Here is a 17,294-nt window from a genome sequence, read left to right as displayed (position 1 = left end):
TTCCAATGTCAAAAATATATATAAAAGGTGCCACATTTTTTTATTATTCACGATATAAATTTGAAAATGAATTTTGTAAAGAATATTATTTAATCTTTCATTCCTATTAATCTATATGATAAATTACGATACTCTTCTGTTATCGGGATCGGATTAAAAAACGTATGTATGTATGTATATACTAACGTATACATGTGTTTACACACACATAAATACACAGACACATGCACACGATGTGCATACATACATTCCTGAATCCCTTCCGAGAGCAGAACAATAGTTAAATTACTTTCCTTTATAACTTATTAATTATTTGAGTTATAAATAAAAGCTTATTCTTTTTGTAATTTTTTTAATTATTTCTTAAAGAACATCTAAAACAGAAATTCTTATTTCCTCTTGCATTAACTTTCTAACTGGTAACAAATTTCTTATTACTTTAGAACCAGTGCAAGGTCGCCGTTATTGTAAAACATTCATTAACTATTGTCATCAGGGTTGGAGGGGCACTTGTAGATGAAAGTAAGACAAAAATCCCGGCAACCGCTCTTCATGTTTCCTGTAAATCTAACAAAAACACGGGACAGTCCATTTTCAAGATGTTTAAAATGACAATATTACGGGAGAAACCTTTAAGCAGCTTGCATAAAAGAACGAGAAAATCTGGGTCAAAACGTTAAATAGGCTTATTATATTAGAATGTAAAATATACACATTCATGCAAGTAAAAAATGTTTGCAATTAATTTTAAGTCACTGTCTCTTCCTTCTGTAAAAATTCCCAAATTAAGCTAAAGTAGTTGCATTAATAAATAAGTATCCACTTCTCAACTCAGCAAAAATAAACAGAAATTAAACTCTCGCCCTAAAAATAAGAGCTCAGAAAGATATTCTAGTACTTATGTGCTATGCCACTGAACGTGAAAGTGACAGAAATTGCACCTAATGTTCCTGGCAAAACCTTGATGCATAACAGAGCCTCTAATTTAATAAATAATCAGTACTTAATGTACACAACTTAAAACAAATTTTGGCCATTTTCACAAAAGCTCTATTTAAACAGTATGCATCTTCCTGCATGTCACTCTTCAATCTAACATTATTTTGGTCAGCCATATTCAATTGAACATTATTGTATCCATTAAAACACATATTTTCAATGATAAGATCCCACTGTTTGGAAATAATCCATTTCTTGCAAATCTGTAGAAGATAGATCTAAAATTTTAAGCATTTCTTTACTACAAGAAAGAAACTACAAGTAATTTATATCCTTGTTCATAAAAACAAACTATGGCTTTGAACGAAATTTAGGATTCCATGCAATTTTGCTCATGTTTCTACTTTAGATACTAGTGAAGACAAGTCAGCAAAAACTACAGAACCTAACAGAATTATAATCTGAAATTATTATTTTAAACTCTCCACCTGTCATAAAAAGTATTATAACTCCAGAAAAAGTTCATCCTAAATGAAGAGACATAATTTGAGACAGATGAATACGAGATTGGAATTTTTTAGCAGCACTTTTTAAACATTTTAAATAAAGCAGAATTTGTAAGCACTATGATAGCACCAGCAATTTTTCGTGAAAACAGGGACAAAATTAATATATTGAAGGAGCATTTAAGCAGTGTCACTTTAAAAAATTGCAATGTAGTCTTTACATGCTAATTCCACATTTATAAACTGATCAGTTATTAGCTTTTTAGTTAATTTAATCCCCCAGGAAGTTAAGACAGAACAAAATCACTGGAATTAGAAAGATTGATGAAACTTCATAAATGTGGAAAACTCGCAAGCAATCTAATTACAAAATAAAGCAGTAGTTAATAATATCCTTAACTCAAGTTCCAAATTTAACAGCAGATTATGTAAAGAAAACAATATCCAGTTAAAAAGGCCCAAATAAAAAGAACTAAAGTATTTTATTATTATTCTGCAAAAGTAATAATAAAAATTTGTTAATTCAAACAATTCAAATAAACGAGTTTTCCATAGTCATCAAAATATTTAGTAATAGTTGACTAATTTTAATTCTACCTGTCCACCATCTACTTGACCTATTATTATCATGAAGTTACTAAAATTTCTAACATACTTACATTAGCCACAAATACTCTGCAAGTTAATGGCCCTGTAATCCCCAAAGCATCTAAAAACTGTGGACTTAAGCCATATGTATTATACTGTGGAGTAGTGTTATTTCCAAGTCCTCCAAGTCCACCATAATCATCTCGTTCTCTTTCCAAATTTATGCCGCCACCACCTCCTCGGCTCCGCCCAAGTGGCTTGCCTGTTTTGTCCCTATCAACATCAAAATCCTAAAAAGATATTTTCATGAAAAGATGTGAAGTATATCAGAACAGAAACACAAACATGCAATGAGGTATTTGTTCAATCAAAGAATGAAAATTTGGTTTCCATTTCTATACCTACCTCTTTCACAACAAGTTGACGACCTCTGAATTCAAATCTATGTAGTAAGTCAACTGCTTTTTGTACTGATGAAGCTTCCTTGAATTCCACAATACTGGAAATAAAAAAATTAAATCAAGTTTAGAATAACTTACATAGCAGAAAAAAGTATCATATAATTTAATCTGGAACTATCTTAGCTTAACTATCTGGAAAGCCCAAAAATGACAGATACTTGAAAATTTCAGCAATCAAGCATATAAAGAAAGCAATCGGCAATGAAAAAGACAAATGAATAAAATAAATTTCTGCTCTGAAATTTTAAAAACACGTATCTTATTTGTTATCAACTACAAAAGCCTACATTTAAAATTACATAAGATTTCACAGCACAAAAAAAGGAGGCATTTCAAGCATATAAAGCCAACATACAGGTTGTTTCCAAAAGTCAAATCATCCAAATCAACCTTCAAAAAATCATAATTATTCAGATTTAAAACCACTCTGATCAAATAATGTGTCGGTAGAAAAAAAAATCTCAAATCTCACACTGTTGCCGACAGGTAACATTAATGCTCTTCATCTGCATTTGTGAACATGGTGACTGAACAAAAATCATTTTCTCATTTACACTTTGTGACATGCGAGTCCATTGTTCAGAGTGATTTTTGTCTAGAATACCCTGGTGTGGAACCTCCTGTCGCAAGAAGCATAAAGAAAAGAGTATAACTAGGGATTGTAATAATGGGTATTCACAAGTTTAAATACCGTTTTTCCAGTATGTACTTAGAAATTCTTTAAATTGTCTCCACTTTATGTTCAGGGGCTGCCATCATAGCAAAATAGTATATATATATTTTTTATGTCGGCCTAATGGGTGAAATTAATTATAATTAGACTGTGAATACAAAGTTGCATCATACAGTCTAGAGAAGTGATACAACATGTGAATAGGCATGAAAGTGCAAGTTGGCAAAAAAAGCTGAACAACGCACGGACACAAAAACTAATTGCGCACGAGCGACCTAAAAAAAACACATTTTAATAAAATATCAAACTTTTAATATAAAAAGTATTAAACATATACATATAATTAAACTAGTACTTGTACTTAGTATTTTGCTATTAATTTTATCTTCCACTTGTTAAAAAAAAATCAATAAATCACCAAGAGATTGTAACGAATTAACCTCTTTAAGATGTTCTTTATGTAACTTAATTTAACAGTTGATACATGAATACTGTACACAACATTAAACACACTAATATACATATTTATGTTATATATTACTGCTCATTTTCAGGCAATGACAAACAGTTTTCAATTATCTTCGCTTTTAGCTCAATAAACAGTACTTTACAAAACACCAGAAAAAGTAGTCATATGAGATAATATAGTTACAAAATAACATATAGTTAAAAGAGGAATACAAAAAATAACTATTTTGCCTCAGTCTCACTGGATCGCGATTAAAAAATTTTAGGGAAAAAGCTAACTATATTGCCTCAGTCTCACTCGATCCTGATTAAAAATTTTTAAGGAAAAAGCTTTCTTTTTTGCTACTTTTGCAGCCAACTTTTCTAATTTCCGTTTGCAAGCTAGTCTCAAATTTTTTTTTTTTTTTTTTTTTTTGATTCTCGCTTCTCCTTTTCTATCTCTAGCTCTTCTATGTACAGATTATGAGCATTCCTTAAATTTTTACATAGTTTTGTGCACTGGAGAATGCAAGTGGTTATCCGCATGTCCTACAGATGGCACCAGCACCGATCACTGAAATTATTGAAGAGCTCTCGTTTGACGGTTGCTAAAACAACGTATTTTGCGATCTCGGCTCAGGCAAACTCAAAAAGTTTGCCAACAAGGGGTGCCCGCGTTTGATCGCTAACCCGGTGTAATATTATACGATGACATGATGTAAAGTTTTTTTACAAAGAAAAGAGGAAGAGAGAGAGCATGTCCTCCATTTACCCCCCCCCAACACACACACATTTGTCGGTTGCGATTTCTCAACGGTTCTGCATCGATCTCAGAAACAGCCCGGGCGACATTCAAAAAAGCGGAATTCTGTGAAAACGCAGAAAACTTTCATGCCTGTGTGAATCTTCCAAGGAGGCATGCCAAAATTGTCTTACTTGCCATCTGATATTCATATCTGTGAAAACAAAATTGTAGTTGTGAAGAAAGTGCATAATATTTTGATATTTCTTAAATTGGCATGTTTGTTTTTGCATATCATATTTTAGGGTTCAAAATATTTTTCAGATTTATTATATACTCAATAAAGCCCATAATAATGAATAACTTTAAACAATTTTAGTTAAAAAAAATCTGTTGATAACACTTTGATTTGATTTCATTATTTATATGATAAAAAGAATATGGTGGCACAATGTAAAAAATATTCAAGTGTAATTAAAGTGCATGGAGGAGGTACAAACGGACTCTATGCACATTTAAAAACGAAACATAATACAAATTTGTTAAAGAGGAAAGAATTCTAATTGCGATGAAGATACAATTTAAGAACAGTTTCTAAGCCCAGGATATCAGTGATTTTAGATTATTTTGATAAAAAAAAAAAAAGATAATTTGGATGAAATTATAAGTAAAATCACAGCATTAGATAGTTTGCCATTTTGAGTGTTTTGCACTTCTACTGAATTAAGAAAATCACTAAATGCCAGAGGTTTTAAAAATCTAACAACATCAATTAACACTATAAGAAGAACTGTTATAAACTACAGTAATGGTGTTCGCAGTTCTCCGAAACAAGAGTTAATACAATTAAAAGTAAATGGTGAAAATGTTAGTCTTACATTTAATGAATGGACAAGTATAAGAAATAAATGTTATTTAAATATAAATATTCATTCAGAAAAAAAAAAATTTGGAATACAGGACTTGCACTTGTCTTGGGAAAAACACAATTCATATTTATAATATCCACAGGAATAGAAATTGTTTTTTATACAAGAAATTCAATTTTTTTGTAAATGTACATAAATATTAGATATTCAGATGAGAGATTTAATATGATATATTCAACTAAAAGATAGTTGGTTTAATATTAATAAAACATTTTCTTTGCATTTCATACATATATATTTCTTTACATCAACAGTAGGACAGGATTGAGGAAAAAAAAAGGAGTTACTCCCCTTTCCATTTTAAAACTAATATCTCCTCATAAAAAGAGCTGTTCTAAATCATGCCATTTCAAAATTAATGTTCCTCAAGATCCTTTCACAATGCTCATAATGGAAATACATAATGTTTTAAACCAATAACTTAAATTTGGGATCCAAAAACTATTACAAGGAGCATCATTTGTATGTCTTTCAAGGGACCATTCACAAATGATATATAAGTAAGAAAGGCACATTTTATTTTACGATGTAAAACATAGCAGGAAAATTTTGATACTACTAACCTACTATTGATATTACAGTTTTATTATTGTACTGTCATTTTGTTTAAAATATTATGCTCAAATTTTTAATATTTTAAATGTCTAATACTAAAAAAAATTTCAAATTTAACAATTTTCTATAATTAATATTTTTAAAATGTTATGAGTATAAATTTAACTTTTTTAAATTGCAATACAATTTCTGTACATCCTTACTAATATTATAAATGGGAATGTGAGTTTCTGTGTTTGTTACGCTTTCACGCCTTAATTACTAAACCGATCATCATGAAATTTTCAAGAAATATTTTTGATATATTAGAAAAGGTTAGTCTATAAAGTGTCTTGGTACAACTTTAATTAGCCAAGATATTAATTAAAAACTACTCTTCTCCTACATTTTTCACTTACTTTGTTGGGTTTTTTCCTATTAAAGGGATTTGGCTACGCGGCAATTAATTTTTTCACAAATATCTATGGAACAGCGGTTGGTTGAATATCGAGACACGTATCCCGATTTCCAAAAATTCAGTGGAATCCATCGATACCATTCTCATCTTAAATACGACTTGAATCAGCTGAGATATTAATTAAAAACACTGAAAACGGTAATTTGAATGAGACTCAATTAACGACATTAGGGATTTTTCCTTAGGTCTTCCCATGTGGATCCAATAAATTGGTGATAAAAATTATAACTTTTGATCTAATTATCCAATTTAGAAACTTGTGTCGCACTCTGAATGATAGGAACAATGGTGGTGGAGCTGTTTTTGTCGCTTAATTATTTCCAGCTTAATCGCAGATGAAAGATTACTCCGCTTGCTGAACCATCCTGAATAAGTAACTTTTGTTAACTCTTTGTTGACAGGATGTGATTAGAAAGCTACCGGGGGGGGGGGGGGTAGGTGGTATCTGGTGGACCGACAGTTGGGTTGGCAAAAAGGTCTAAGTTCACAGATTTACACCTGGAAAATCATTTAAAAATTAATAACTTGACTTCTAATTAACTTACCAACTTGAAACTATTATCAACATTTTGACTTTTGTGATATATTTAATGTTTTGTTTCGTATTTTTTTAAAGACCTATTCATCTGCGTTATATATTTCTGTTATTGTTCCTTGAAAAATTGCAATTACATTTTATATTTTTTATATTTTACTGTCTGCAACACAGATTTACACTTGGAAAATCATTTAAAAATTAATAACTTGACTTCTAATTAACTTAACAACTTGAAACTATTATCAACATTTTGACTTTTGTGACATATTTAATGTTGTTTCGTATTTTTTTAAAGATCTATTCATCCATGTTATATATTTCTGTTATTGTTCCTTGAAAAATTGCAATTACATTTTATATATTTTACCTTTTACTGTGTTCTATAAGAACTATCATTTTATCATTTTAAGGTGCTCGAATGTTCTTTATTTTTAAAAATAACCGTTTGGTCAGGTGTAAATACAAAATATCCGCAGCCTATAAGTATTGAAGAAGGGCAGTATTTACTGAAATTTTACGAGAGTGTATTTTTTAAATTCATGCGGAGTTGAAACTTATTTAAGGACATCAAAGCGAGCGAAGCTGCTGGTAAAGCTAGTAAATTACATAAAAAAGAGCCACACGTATGCTTCTTACCATCCTGAATAAGTAACTTTTTTTAGCAAGAAAGTTTTAAACATTGTTAAAGAAAAATTCTTAAATTGTCCCCCGACATATCTTTTGATTCCGAATCTAAAGTAAACAGCTATGGATCAACTTCATTTTTTAAATGTTCTATTATTACACAAACAGAAATTCAGGGTGTCAATACGGTAGACAGCCTTTTGAAAAGAGGTGGGATTATTTATTCATTAATATCTCTCAATTACTTAAATTCTCTGACTATTTTGGTCAATTTTTGAATTCCCTGACTTTTTCTAGTTTTCCAGGTAGCATGGCAACCCTGTTAGATCATCCATTTTGGTCAATAAATCCTTAAACCACTCTTCAACCGGCTCAGCAGAACATTTTTTTTTTATTCTCCTTTTATTATATGACATGATATTCTGCACCAGAATTAAAATTTATGGTCTTCCAGTTAGAATGCATGTATATCAGGCAGTCTCCCTCGGAAAGTCCTCAATGAAAGCATCTCTACCCTTAGCAGACATCCCTTGAGTGCTTTGCCATAATGAAACCAAACCAAATCCGTTGAAAAGCAAGCTTCCTTTTACATTCAATCGAAGCGATATTTCATTTGATTTCTTTTGTCTTCTCGAACAACATGGGCCAAACTAACTCAAGGATTCAAAAATTCTTTACAAAAACACAGAAAATTAAGATAGGTATTTATTCACAGTGGGAATCTAACAAAAATCAGAAATATTTTTTACCCACCCCACTTTTGATTAATACTGATTATGCAGAAGACTACCATAGTATGATTTTCTTTCTATATTGCAGGAAACATGCATGCTATACATGACTAAAAACAACATTCTTTTAAATCAGACATATCAATACTTACCCACATCCTCTAAACTTGCCATTCTCATCCTCAAAAAGTTCAACATATGAAACATCACCAACTGAAATAAACAAAAAAGAAATCTAAAATTTTTAGCATACTGAAAGAGAAGAGTAGAATCAAAGAAATATCTTGAAGCAGGAATGATCTCTAATATGGTAAGAGGTGGTTTTGCAAGGTTTTTAAGATAAATTAAAATTACTCACTCACGAAAGTTAACAAAGATCGATATTTTCAACCACTTTTTATTAATTTAATAAAATACACTGCCTAATTCAAATTTTGCTTATTTTCAACTATTGTACTGTTTGCACTATGAATTTCATTGACCTTTTTTTACAGATTTCATAGCTGCTACAAAAAAAAAAAAAAAAAAATTATTTTTAATTCTAATTTATCTGATAGTTTATAATTACAGTACATGTATATTTCAACCTTGGAAAGCGATACACAGTCAAAAGTCGTTAATTCGGACACCCATAATCCGGACCTCAGAGCTACAAACTTTCTGTGCACAGGCGTTTTACGAGTGCGCGTAAGACCTTTACGGCTGCGAATATGTTTGTGCGCATGCGCGTGTAATGTGTAACGGAGGTAAGCTAAAATTATCTAAATCAGTTAATGTTGCAGATTGCGTTGTTCCTTAATCTACGAATTGGATCCGGCTTATTATTTTTTGCAGACTGTTAGAGCAATTTCATAAAAGTAAGCTTGAACTTTCGATTATGTCAAATAGAATTTCCGATATATATTTACTAATATGTAATTTGTATCTACAAAGCGAAAGTATGTTTTGAAATATGAAATCTATTTATCAATTTCATGCTGCGGATTGGAAGTTGATCTGTCAGCACTATCCTTATCTTCAGGGCAGATGTTTTTATTTTATTTGGGTTATAATTCCTTACTAAGTGTAGTATTTCATCTTGATGTACTCAGTCTTTGATATGATTTAAATCAAGTTCCTCATCATTATAATTCTAATTCGCTTCGGATAGTGAAGAAAGTGACCCAGAGGTTATTGAAAACGAAAACATTTCCATTGACAAATTAGTCGGTATTCTCAAGACAGCAATTATAGGATTTGAACAGCGGAACTTTGTAACTAAACAAGAAATTATGTCTGTTTAATAGAATTAAAGAGAAAGTATTATCACATGAAACGAAGCAACTTACATTGAAAGAAATGTTTAATAAAGTAAACAAATAAATATTAAGCTTTTTCTTTTTGTAAATTTTGATACCCTTTAGATCATAATTGTTCTTTATTTCATAAATTACGGTTTCATATTTTTAATTTTGTAATTTTTGCATGCCATCTTACCAGATTTAAACTGATGATCTATAATCTGGAATCGCCAAAGTCCCGATGAGTCCGGATTAACGACTTTTGACTGTATATGCACAGTAAATATGTACAAATATGTATCAAATAAGTATATATTTTTCTTTCTTGGGGATTCGACATTTTCATATATGTTCTTTTTTCCCAATTTCAAAGATTCACCATTATTTCACTTTTTTTTTTTTTTTCTTTTTTATTCTTCTAATTCAAAGGGTTATATATTTATCCCAAAAAAAATCATTTTTGTAGGTATTTATTCAGCTATTTCAGTGAAAGTTTTGATTGAAATTTGAGCTAACAGACATTTGAAACAATTTAAACATGCGTTTTTTGTATGGTACTTCCTTGTTACAGATAGCGATCCCTAAAATTTAATTACTAAATGAACTGACATGTTACATGTTATGAAGTATAAGAGCACATGGTGAAATATCTCAGTTGATAAGCGACTCGATCTTAGGGACCGCTATAATAAATATTTTTGTTTAGATTTCAAATGCAGAGCTTTTTCATCAAGCTGAAAAATACTTAGAAATAAAACAAAAATTCTATTACGAATGTCCACAATCAAAACAAGGGGGGAAAGGTACTTTCCCAAACATTATGGGTTGTTTTGCTATTTCAACAAAAACTTTCATTCAGCTAAAAGTTATTTTCAACCATTTTTGCACATGTTTTTCATCTCAGTTTGAAAGGTCAGTTGAAACAGTAAGAAAATGATAAAATTCTAGAATAATTTGGCTTATAATTATTAATAAAAAATTTAACATAAAAAAGAAGACTGGCATCAGGAGGATAGTCACAAAAAAGTACTTACCTTTCTCACGAAATAAATCTTTCACGGTTGTCCACTTACAGTCATAAGGAATATTTGCCACATATATGCGTCTGTTCGTAGGTGCTCTTGTACGTCGGCCACGAGGTGAACGAGAACGGTTGTTTCTATTTTGACGAGAATTCTTGTTTGTGCTGGATTCTCTGCTCCTGTTAGTTTTGTTTGCATTTTTTTCAATAGGGGACCTAGAATGTGACCTGTATCAAATGACATGTCTAATCATAAAACAGTATCACCATTCTGAGACAACTAAAAATATAGCATATCTTTAGTCAAATAAGCATAGTTCCAACATAGTATTCAAGTTATTCCACTAAGTGAAATATGAATTATACATTTGATAATTACAATTTATTAATGCAATCTTTCAGTTATAGTTCCTTTTTAAAAATACTAATAAATTAACTGATTAACATTTTAAAGTCCTCTTCACTTTTAAGAAAATTAAAAGTTTGTTTTTAGGTTTTATTACTGCTAAATAATACCAATACTGACATCTGAATTTCATCATTAACAAAATTCTTTGCAGTAAATTAACCCTCTGATCTTCATGAACACCTAGACCACCATCTGTCATTTCAGCACTTCACTGTTGTTTTGCTTCTCAAACTGATATTCACCTGAATCGCAAACTGAGAGTGTGCAGGAAAAGAGCTTACAATTTTACACTTCCACTTTTTTAAAAAAACCTTTAAGTGCAATTTTGACATATTACTTCTATATATTTCCCAATTCAAAAAGTTGCTCTGAGCTTAGTATGACTTCTCACAGTAGCAATTAAGGTAAAGTTCATGGAAACCATTTTGATGCATAATTTTATCAGCTAGTGCAACAGCAGGTAAACTAAAAACTGAAGAATATACTGATATATCTTAAAAAAATGGCTGGTAGTATGATGGCTCCAACATGCTACAAATTTTTCAAAACAATATATTTTTATTTGGCATGAATAATACTAAACAATCTAATAAGTCATCAAAAGTTATTTTCAGCACTTACTATTTACCCAAATTTCTAAGTTTCAACATCTGGCAAAAAAGATATACTACTGATTTATTTTTGAGCATGCACGTGATAAAAGTATGAATACACGTGACACGCAGAATTACCATCATTTCACAGGCTTGTGTTCCTTTTGGTTTCACTGTGAAAATGTTTTTTTTTTTTTTCCCTGTTTCTGGCACGAATGGCATGTTACATAACTTTGAAATATTTACAAGATACATTAATGGACAAAACAGAATTTGGAATCAGTTACAACACTACAATACAATTTGTGGAAACTTTACTAAAAACATTTTTAAGCTTTACATGAATAATTGGTTTTCTTCTTACCATTAGCTGACCAACTTGACTCTAGTGTAGCATTGAGTGCCCCTTCAATTAGCAATACTTTTTTTTTTTTTTTTAATTTTAGCAATGAAACCTCACTTCTGGTTACCATAATAGTTTTAGCTTCCTGATTTTTTTAATGAAAATAGATAGATGTGTACATGGACAAATTTAAGGCAGTACACAATGTCTAGTTTGTGGAATTCTGGGATGTTTTTTTAAGTGAAAACATATCGATGTGTACATGGACACAGTTTGTGCAATTCTTTGTTTTTTTATTTTGGTTTCGTGTAGCGGCCATCTAGAAATTGTGCCTTCCTGGTGCCGATCTTGGCGTCAAAAAAGAATCACCAAAAAAAAGGGGCACCCAATTGTAAACTTTTACCCAACTTCAAGTCTGTAATTTATTAACGGCAGGAACTACACACGAAAACCGAATTCCCAAAAAAAATTATTTTTAAAGGAGCATTCACAAAAAATTTAACTGATTTAAAAGCATCTGGTCATGACAGATTATGCTTCTGACAAAAAAAAAAAAATTATTACTGTAATATGACTTGATAATAAATGTGACTGATTTCTACATTTTAACTAGAACCTGTGAAAGATAAGCAAAGGTAATTTACTTCATTAAGACAATCTGTAAGTATTTTTAAAAATATTATTGATGTTTATAATAAAGGAACAGTAATTAGACTTAATGGGCACGCATGTACTCTAGATTGTAGAGTACGCGTACTCTTCTACTGGGACCGGATTCAGGAATGTATGCAATTACACACCTGTGTATATGTCTTGTGTGTTTATGTACACACATGCACATACATGAAACCATGCATACATATATACATTTCTGAATCCAGTCTGATAACAGAAGAGTACCTGTAGAACTTTACTGTACTGATACAGCTTAACCGTGCCAGACCATAAGCACGTGTGCACCACTCTGACTGATTTATGGACAAAATAGGGTGCATGGACAAGAATCAAGTGGTAGGGATTTTTTTCTATTCTTTTTTTTCCCCTACAGATATAAAAAAATAGAAAATTAATGTTAAGTAATCTAAGTTGTAATTAGCTGCTAGATTAAATTATGTTTAATTTTGTGCTTTTATATATCTGGTCGTATAGAAAGTTTCCCATAAAAAATGTTCATAATAAAGTTAGGAAAAAAAGCATTGAAAGCAGAACCTTTAGTGTGGATAGTAATCACCACCCAAATTTGTGATTTTCTGCCAACGTTTTGGTAGTTTTTGAAAAGTTTGGCCTAGAAACTTGGTGGCCGTGAGACCAAAATCAAATCAACCTAATTTTGGACGTTCTGTGCAGAATGGAAGTTAGCACCAGCAAGATGTCACTGCAGGTGTGAAAAAAAGGTATAAGTCTGAAGGAGTGATTCAGGGGTATAATGGTGGGCATGGCAAAAGATCCCACTCGTCTGTACAGAGTCCAGGAGCTGAAAGCAGACACGTGGTCTTGCATTATCTTGATGGAGCATTACCTTTTTGCATCGGAACAGAGTTTGATATTTTTTCCTCGATAACAGCATCAACACGGACTAGCATCTCGCTGTACACCTTACGGCTGAGTCATACCTTTTTCCAGATATTCTTTGTGGATAATACCACTGCAATTCAACTGGATACAAAACATGATGTTTTTGTTAGTCAAATAGCGCTTTGCGGTGCTGTTGACAGGTTCACCGTGTTCAGACCAACCCTTTTTTTAGCCTGTGTTGTTGAAGTAAATCCACTTTTTATCACAGGTGACGATCCACTTCAGAATTCTGCAATGATATTCAAGCAGATTAGCACAGGCCCAGACAAGTTCATCCTTATCTGCTTGAATTAGCTTATGCGGCACCCAGCGATTGAACTTTTAGGTCAAGCATGCATAGTGCAACTAATAGACATTGCGCTAACATCTAACTCCTTAGCAAGCTCTCGAGTGGTTCCATACTGATCCTCCACAAATTCTCGCAGGCAGGCCTCATTAACATCAGCAGGCTGGCCAGAGCACTCTGCTTCTTGAATGTCATAGTCCTTATATTTAAGACACAAATCACATGGAAAACAATAATTTAGAAGTCAATCAAAAGTATGAAAATATAATGCCGATTTTTACTGTTTGACTTCTAAATTAAGTTACAGTCCTTGATTTTGAACTTTTGGTACCAAACGTTCACAATGTCATATACAACATTAGTACCTAAAGCTATACAAAGGATTTGGTGGCATTCTGTGGCTGACTTTTTACAATAGAACTTGAAGTGAATGATGATTCAAATCTGTCAGCATGACAGTTCCATTTCAGACACTTTATACTTAATGATAACTTACCTTTTTTCTTTTTTTTTTTTAAACAAATTTCACAGCACAGTGTTCCAAAGCAAGTCTCTTTCAAGTGCCAAAAATTGTTTGACAAAATATGATTAAACATCGCAAGGCGAACTGTTTGTGGTGGCAGAAAAGTTGTTGCAACCTGATACTTTTTTGCATATTGGTAAAAATATGAGTGTTCTCAAAGTTTAATTTTGCAATATACACATAATTTTATTATAAAACGTGATAAATAAATATTTTGTATAATAATTGGTATTACAATTATTTAATATTTTACTGTATAATTTTTATTACAATGAATTCTAATAATTATCTTAATTGATAATATATTAAATAATTATACTTTTTTTAATTTTGGGGCTAAAATGTATATGCATATAATACATACTTGAAGAGGAGAAAAAAATTGCATTATCAAATATCATGCTAAAAATGTAGTTAGCTACTGATTTTTTCAAAACTACAGAAGGAATATTTTTGGGGAGGACTTTCTGAGGGAAACTAACTCGTAACATGTTATACATGAAGAAAACCACAAAAATGACCAAGCAGCCAGAGTGTTCGCAGGATTTGAACCTCAGACGCTACCAGTGTTCAGCAACTTTTAACGCTTAAGAAGTGATCTCGGTTTTGAGGATTTGGAAGAAAAGAGGAACTGAATCCAGTTAGAAATAGAATGAGCACATGATGAAAAGTCAGAGACAATGCCTGCTGTGTGCCAGCAGTTAGCTGCAAAGAACTTGTCAAATGCACTTTCTTATTTTGAGCAAGGAATGAAAATCCTTCTTCAAAATGATCCTAATGAGGAATGTATCACTGAAGTGGCTTAAGGAGTAAACACAATCACTGTCATAAAGCACTGCTAAATGAGATGGAAAGCAAGGCAAAACGGACAACTCTGCACCAATATTTAAAACCGGATTAAATACTGGGTCAATCCACAAAAGCAGATAGTGAGGATAGCAGTATATAAGTGATTCTTTGTGTTAATATTCTTCTTTAAATTAAGTTTCTAAGCACTTTTTTATTATATGTATAAACATGCACATACGATTTCTTTGATTTTAATTTATATGTTTCTTAGATTTATGTTTATTATTCCATTGTTTTGTACTTTTAAGTATGCACTTTTATAGGAATAATAAAATGCTTTATGAACTATATTATTTTATAAAAAAAATTGAAATAGATCCAGTTAAATCTGCATGGGTTTGTATCAAAATTATTGATTCATTATATGGTTTTTTGCTTTATGGCCATTTTTTCAGAATGTACCTTGGCCGTAAAGCAAGGTATGGGTGTATCTGAAATGTGCCCAGAGTAGTGATGAGACATGAGGCAAGAATTTTTGGCCCATTCACAAGAGTCGGTCATTTTTCAACACTTTATAATTATCCATATCCCAGCCTCAAAAACCATAAAAAAGTATTTATGAGATAACATACTATGTCAACAAGCACTTAAGTGGTCAACCCAAGTATGCACGGATTATCCCGCCAGGTGACTTTCTACATCTCCGGATATTTTCACCACTCTGACTGCTGATAATAAAACCGCCTCCCAGAATTCCAGCATTTTAGCATATCCGCAGACCGCATACTGCACTATTCATTATAAGTGAAATTTCATACTTTCTGCATGCAAACAGGATAATGAGGTGCGCTTTTAAAGGCATAATGCGTCTTATTTTTTTTTTTTCATCTTCTTTTAGGGTTTTGGTGCTAAGGTTGTGCATAATGCAGAGTTTGTGCAATTCACCAATTTTTCCCCCCTCCTAATAGCTAACTTATTTAACAAAATATAATTTTAATTATTTCTTGCATAAAAAATTTCAAAAAAATATACACCAATGATAACATAATCCATGCAATTCCAGTAAATTACAAAAAGCAAGAAAAAATTTACCTTCTGCAACAGGTGCAAAGTTAAGAAAGTTTCTTATCACTATTTTACAGTATGCTTAAAACAATGACATAACTTTGAGCTTGGGTAATTAGAACATCCTAAAATCTTAAAAAATAGTTGTTACTATCAGAAAGTTAGTTAATCAGCATTAATCTATATTCAAAGTATGCCTTGGATTATCACCAAGTCGTTGGATAAAGTTTACAATTGTTTTTTTACGCCAAGAATCAACCACTGCTTGACGCGCTTTATTAATATGGTATTATTGGGAAATTGTTATTAGCCATGAATTACCTTCAAAGTAATTAGGATTGTAAGCTAATTTTTATTAATTTATTGTATGTGTTTATTTATATTTTAAGTAGTATTTTTTAATTTAATGATCGTGATTTTGTGAGTTATATGTTTGCAGTATTTTGGAATACGTTTGAGTAGAAGTAAATGTGCATGGAAAGAATTTAAATATTTGACACTAAGTATTTGGAACCACTTTTAATGTTTGCGTTATAAATTTGCAGGTGATATTTTAAATAGATAATTTAGAGGGAAAAGTTTTTGGATATTTTATTTATTTTATACGTGCAAATGTTCATCCTTGGAAAGGGTATATACTTTTTCGCGATCAGGTAATTTCATATATGTCCTTTTTGCCGAATTTAAAGATTCACAAAATTTTCATGCATTTTCGTTAAATTTTTCTAATTTATGAGAAAAAAGCAGTGTACATGGATATAGTGATGAGTGTGCGCAATGCCATTTTTGTGCAATTCTGGGATTTTTTTTAAGTAAAAATAATTTGATATGTACATGGTTACTGTGTATGTGCGATTCTGAAAAACGCGGCAAGGAGTTTGCGATTCTGCACTTTTCAGCAATTTTGCAGTTAATATTTGTCATGATTAAGCAGTTTTGTTCCATAAAATTTCTAGCATAAGTGTAATTCGGCGAGCAGATTGTTGGAAAAAGTGTTCAGTAAATAAAAAGAAAAGAAACATGTCTTTACTGCGCCGAAAAAAAAAAAAAAAGTAGCAGAGTTGGTCACCAAATTTTCGCCAAGTTACCATAATCCAAAGATCAACCAAAATTTTCTATAACGAAATACATAATTGCAACTTAAAAATAATTTAATTATATTTGAATGTGATATCATTTGTATTTTACAATAATAAGGTTAATATTTTATTTCTTTAAAA

General features: G+C 31.2%; 1 protein-coding gene across 2 annotated transcripts in view; it reads right to left on the bottom strand.

The window, feature by feature from the left end:
- LOC118199147 (myelin expression factor 2-like) overlaps window positions 1–17,294 on the bottom strand; it is a 55,969-nt gene that overhangs the window by 37,000 nt on the left and 1,675 nt on the right. The window contains exons 2-5 of one of the 2 annotated variants that reach the window (XM_085825818.1): window positions 10,505–10,719; window positions 8,343–8,403; window positions 2,439–2,532; window positions 2,105–2,323 (exon numbers count right to left, since the gene is read on the bottom strand). In XM_085825818.1, coding sequence (XP_085681944.1) covers window positions 2,105–2,323; window positions 2,439–2,532; window positions 8,343–8,403; window positions 10,505–10,719 — 589 coding nt within the window. The remainder of the gene's footprint in view (window positions 1–2,104; window positions 2,324–2,438; window positions 2,533–8,342; window positions 8,404–10,504; window positions 10,720–17,294) is intronic. The other variant, XM_085825819.1, reaches the window with a different exon arrangement.

The sequence above is a fragment of the Stegodyphus dumicola genome, chromosome 10 (assembly GCF_044657685.1).
Source record: "Stegodyphus dumicola isolate Sdum_Otavi_A_Nest chromosome 10, ASM4465768v1".
Taxonomy (NCBI): Eukaryota; Metazoa; Arthropoda; class Arachnida; order Araneae; family Eresidae; genus Stegodyphus; species Stegodyphus dumicola.
This window is presented reverse-complemented; position numbering and strand designations above follow the sequence as displayed.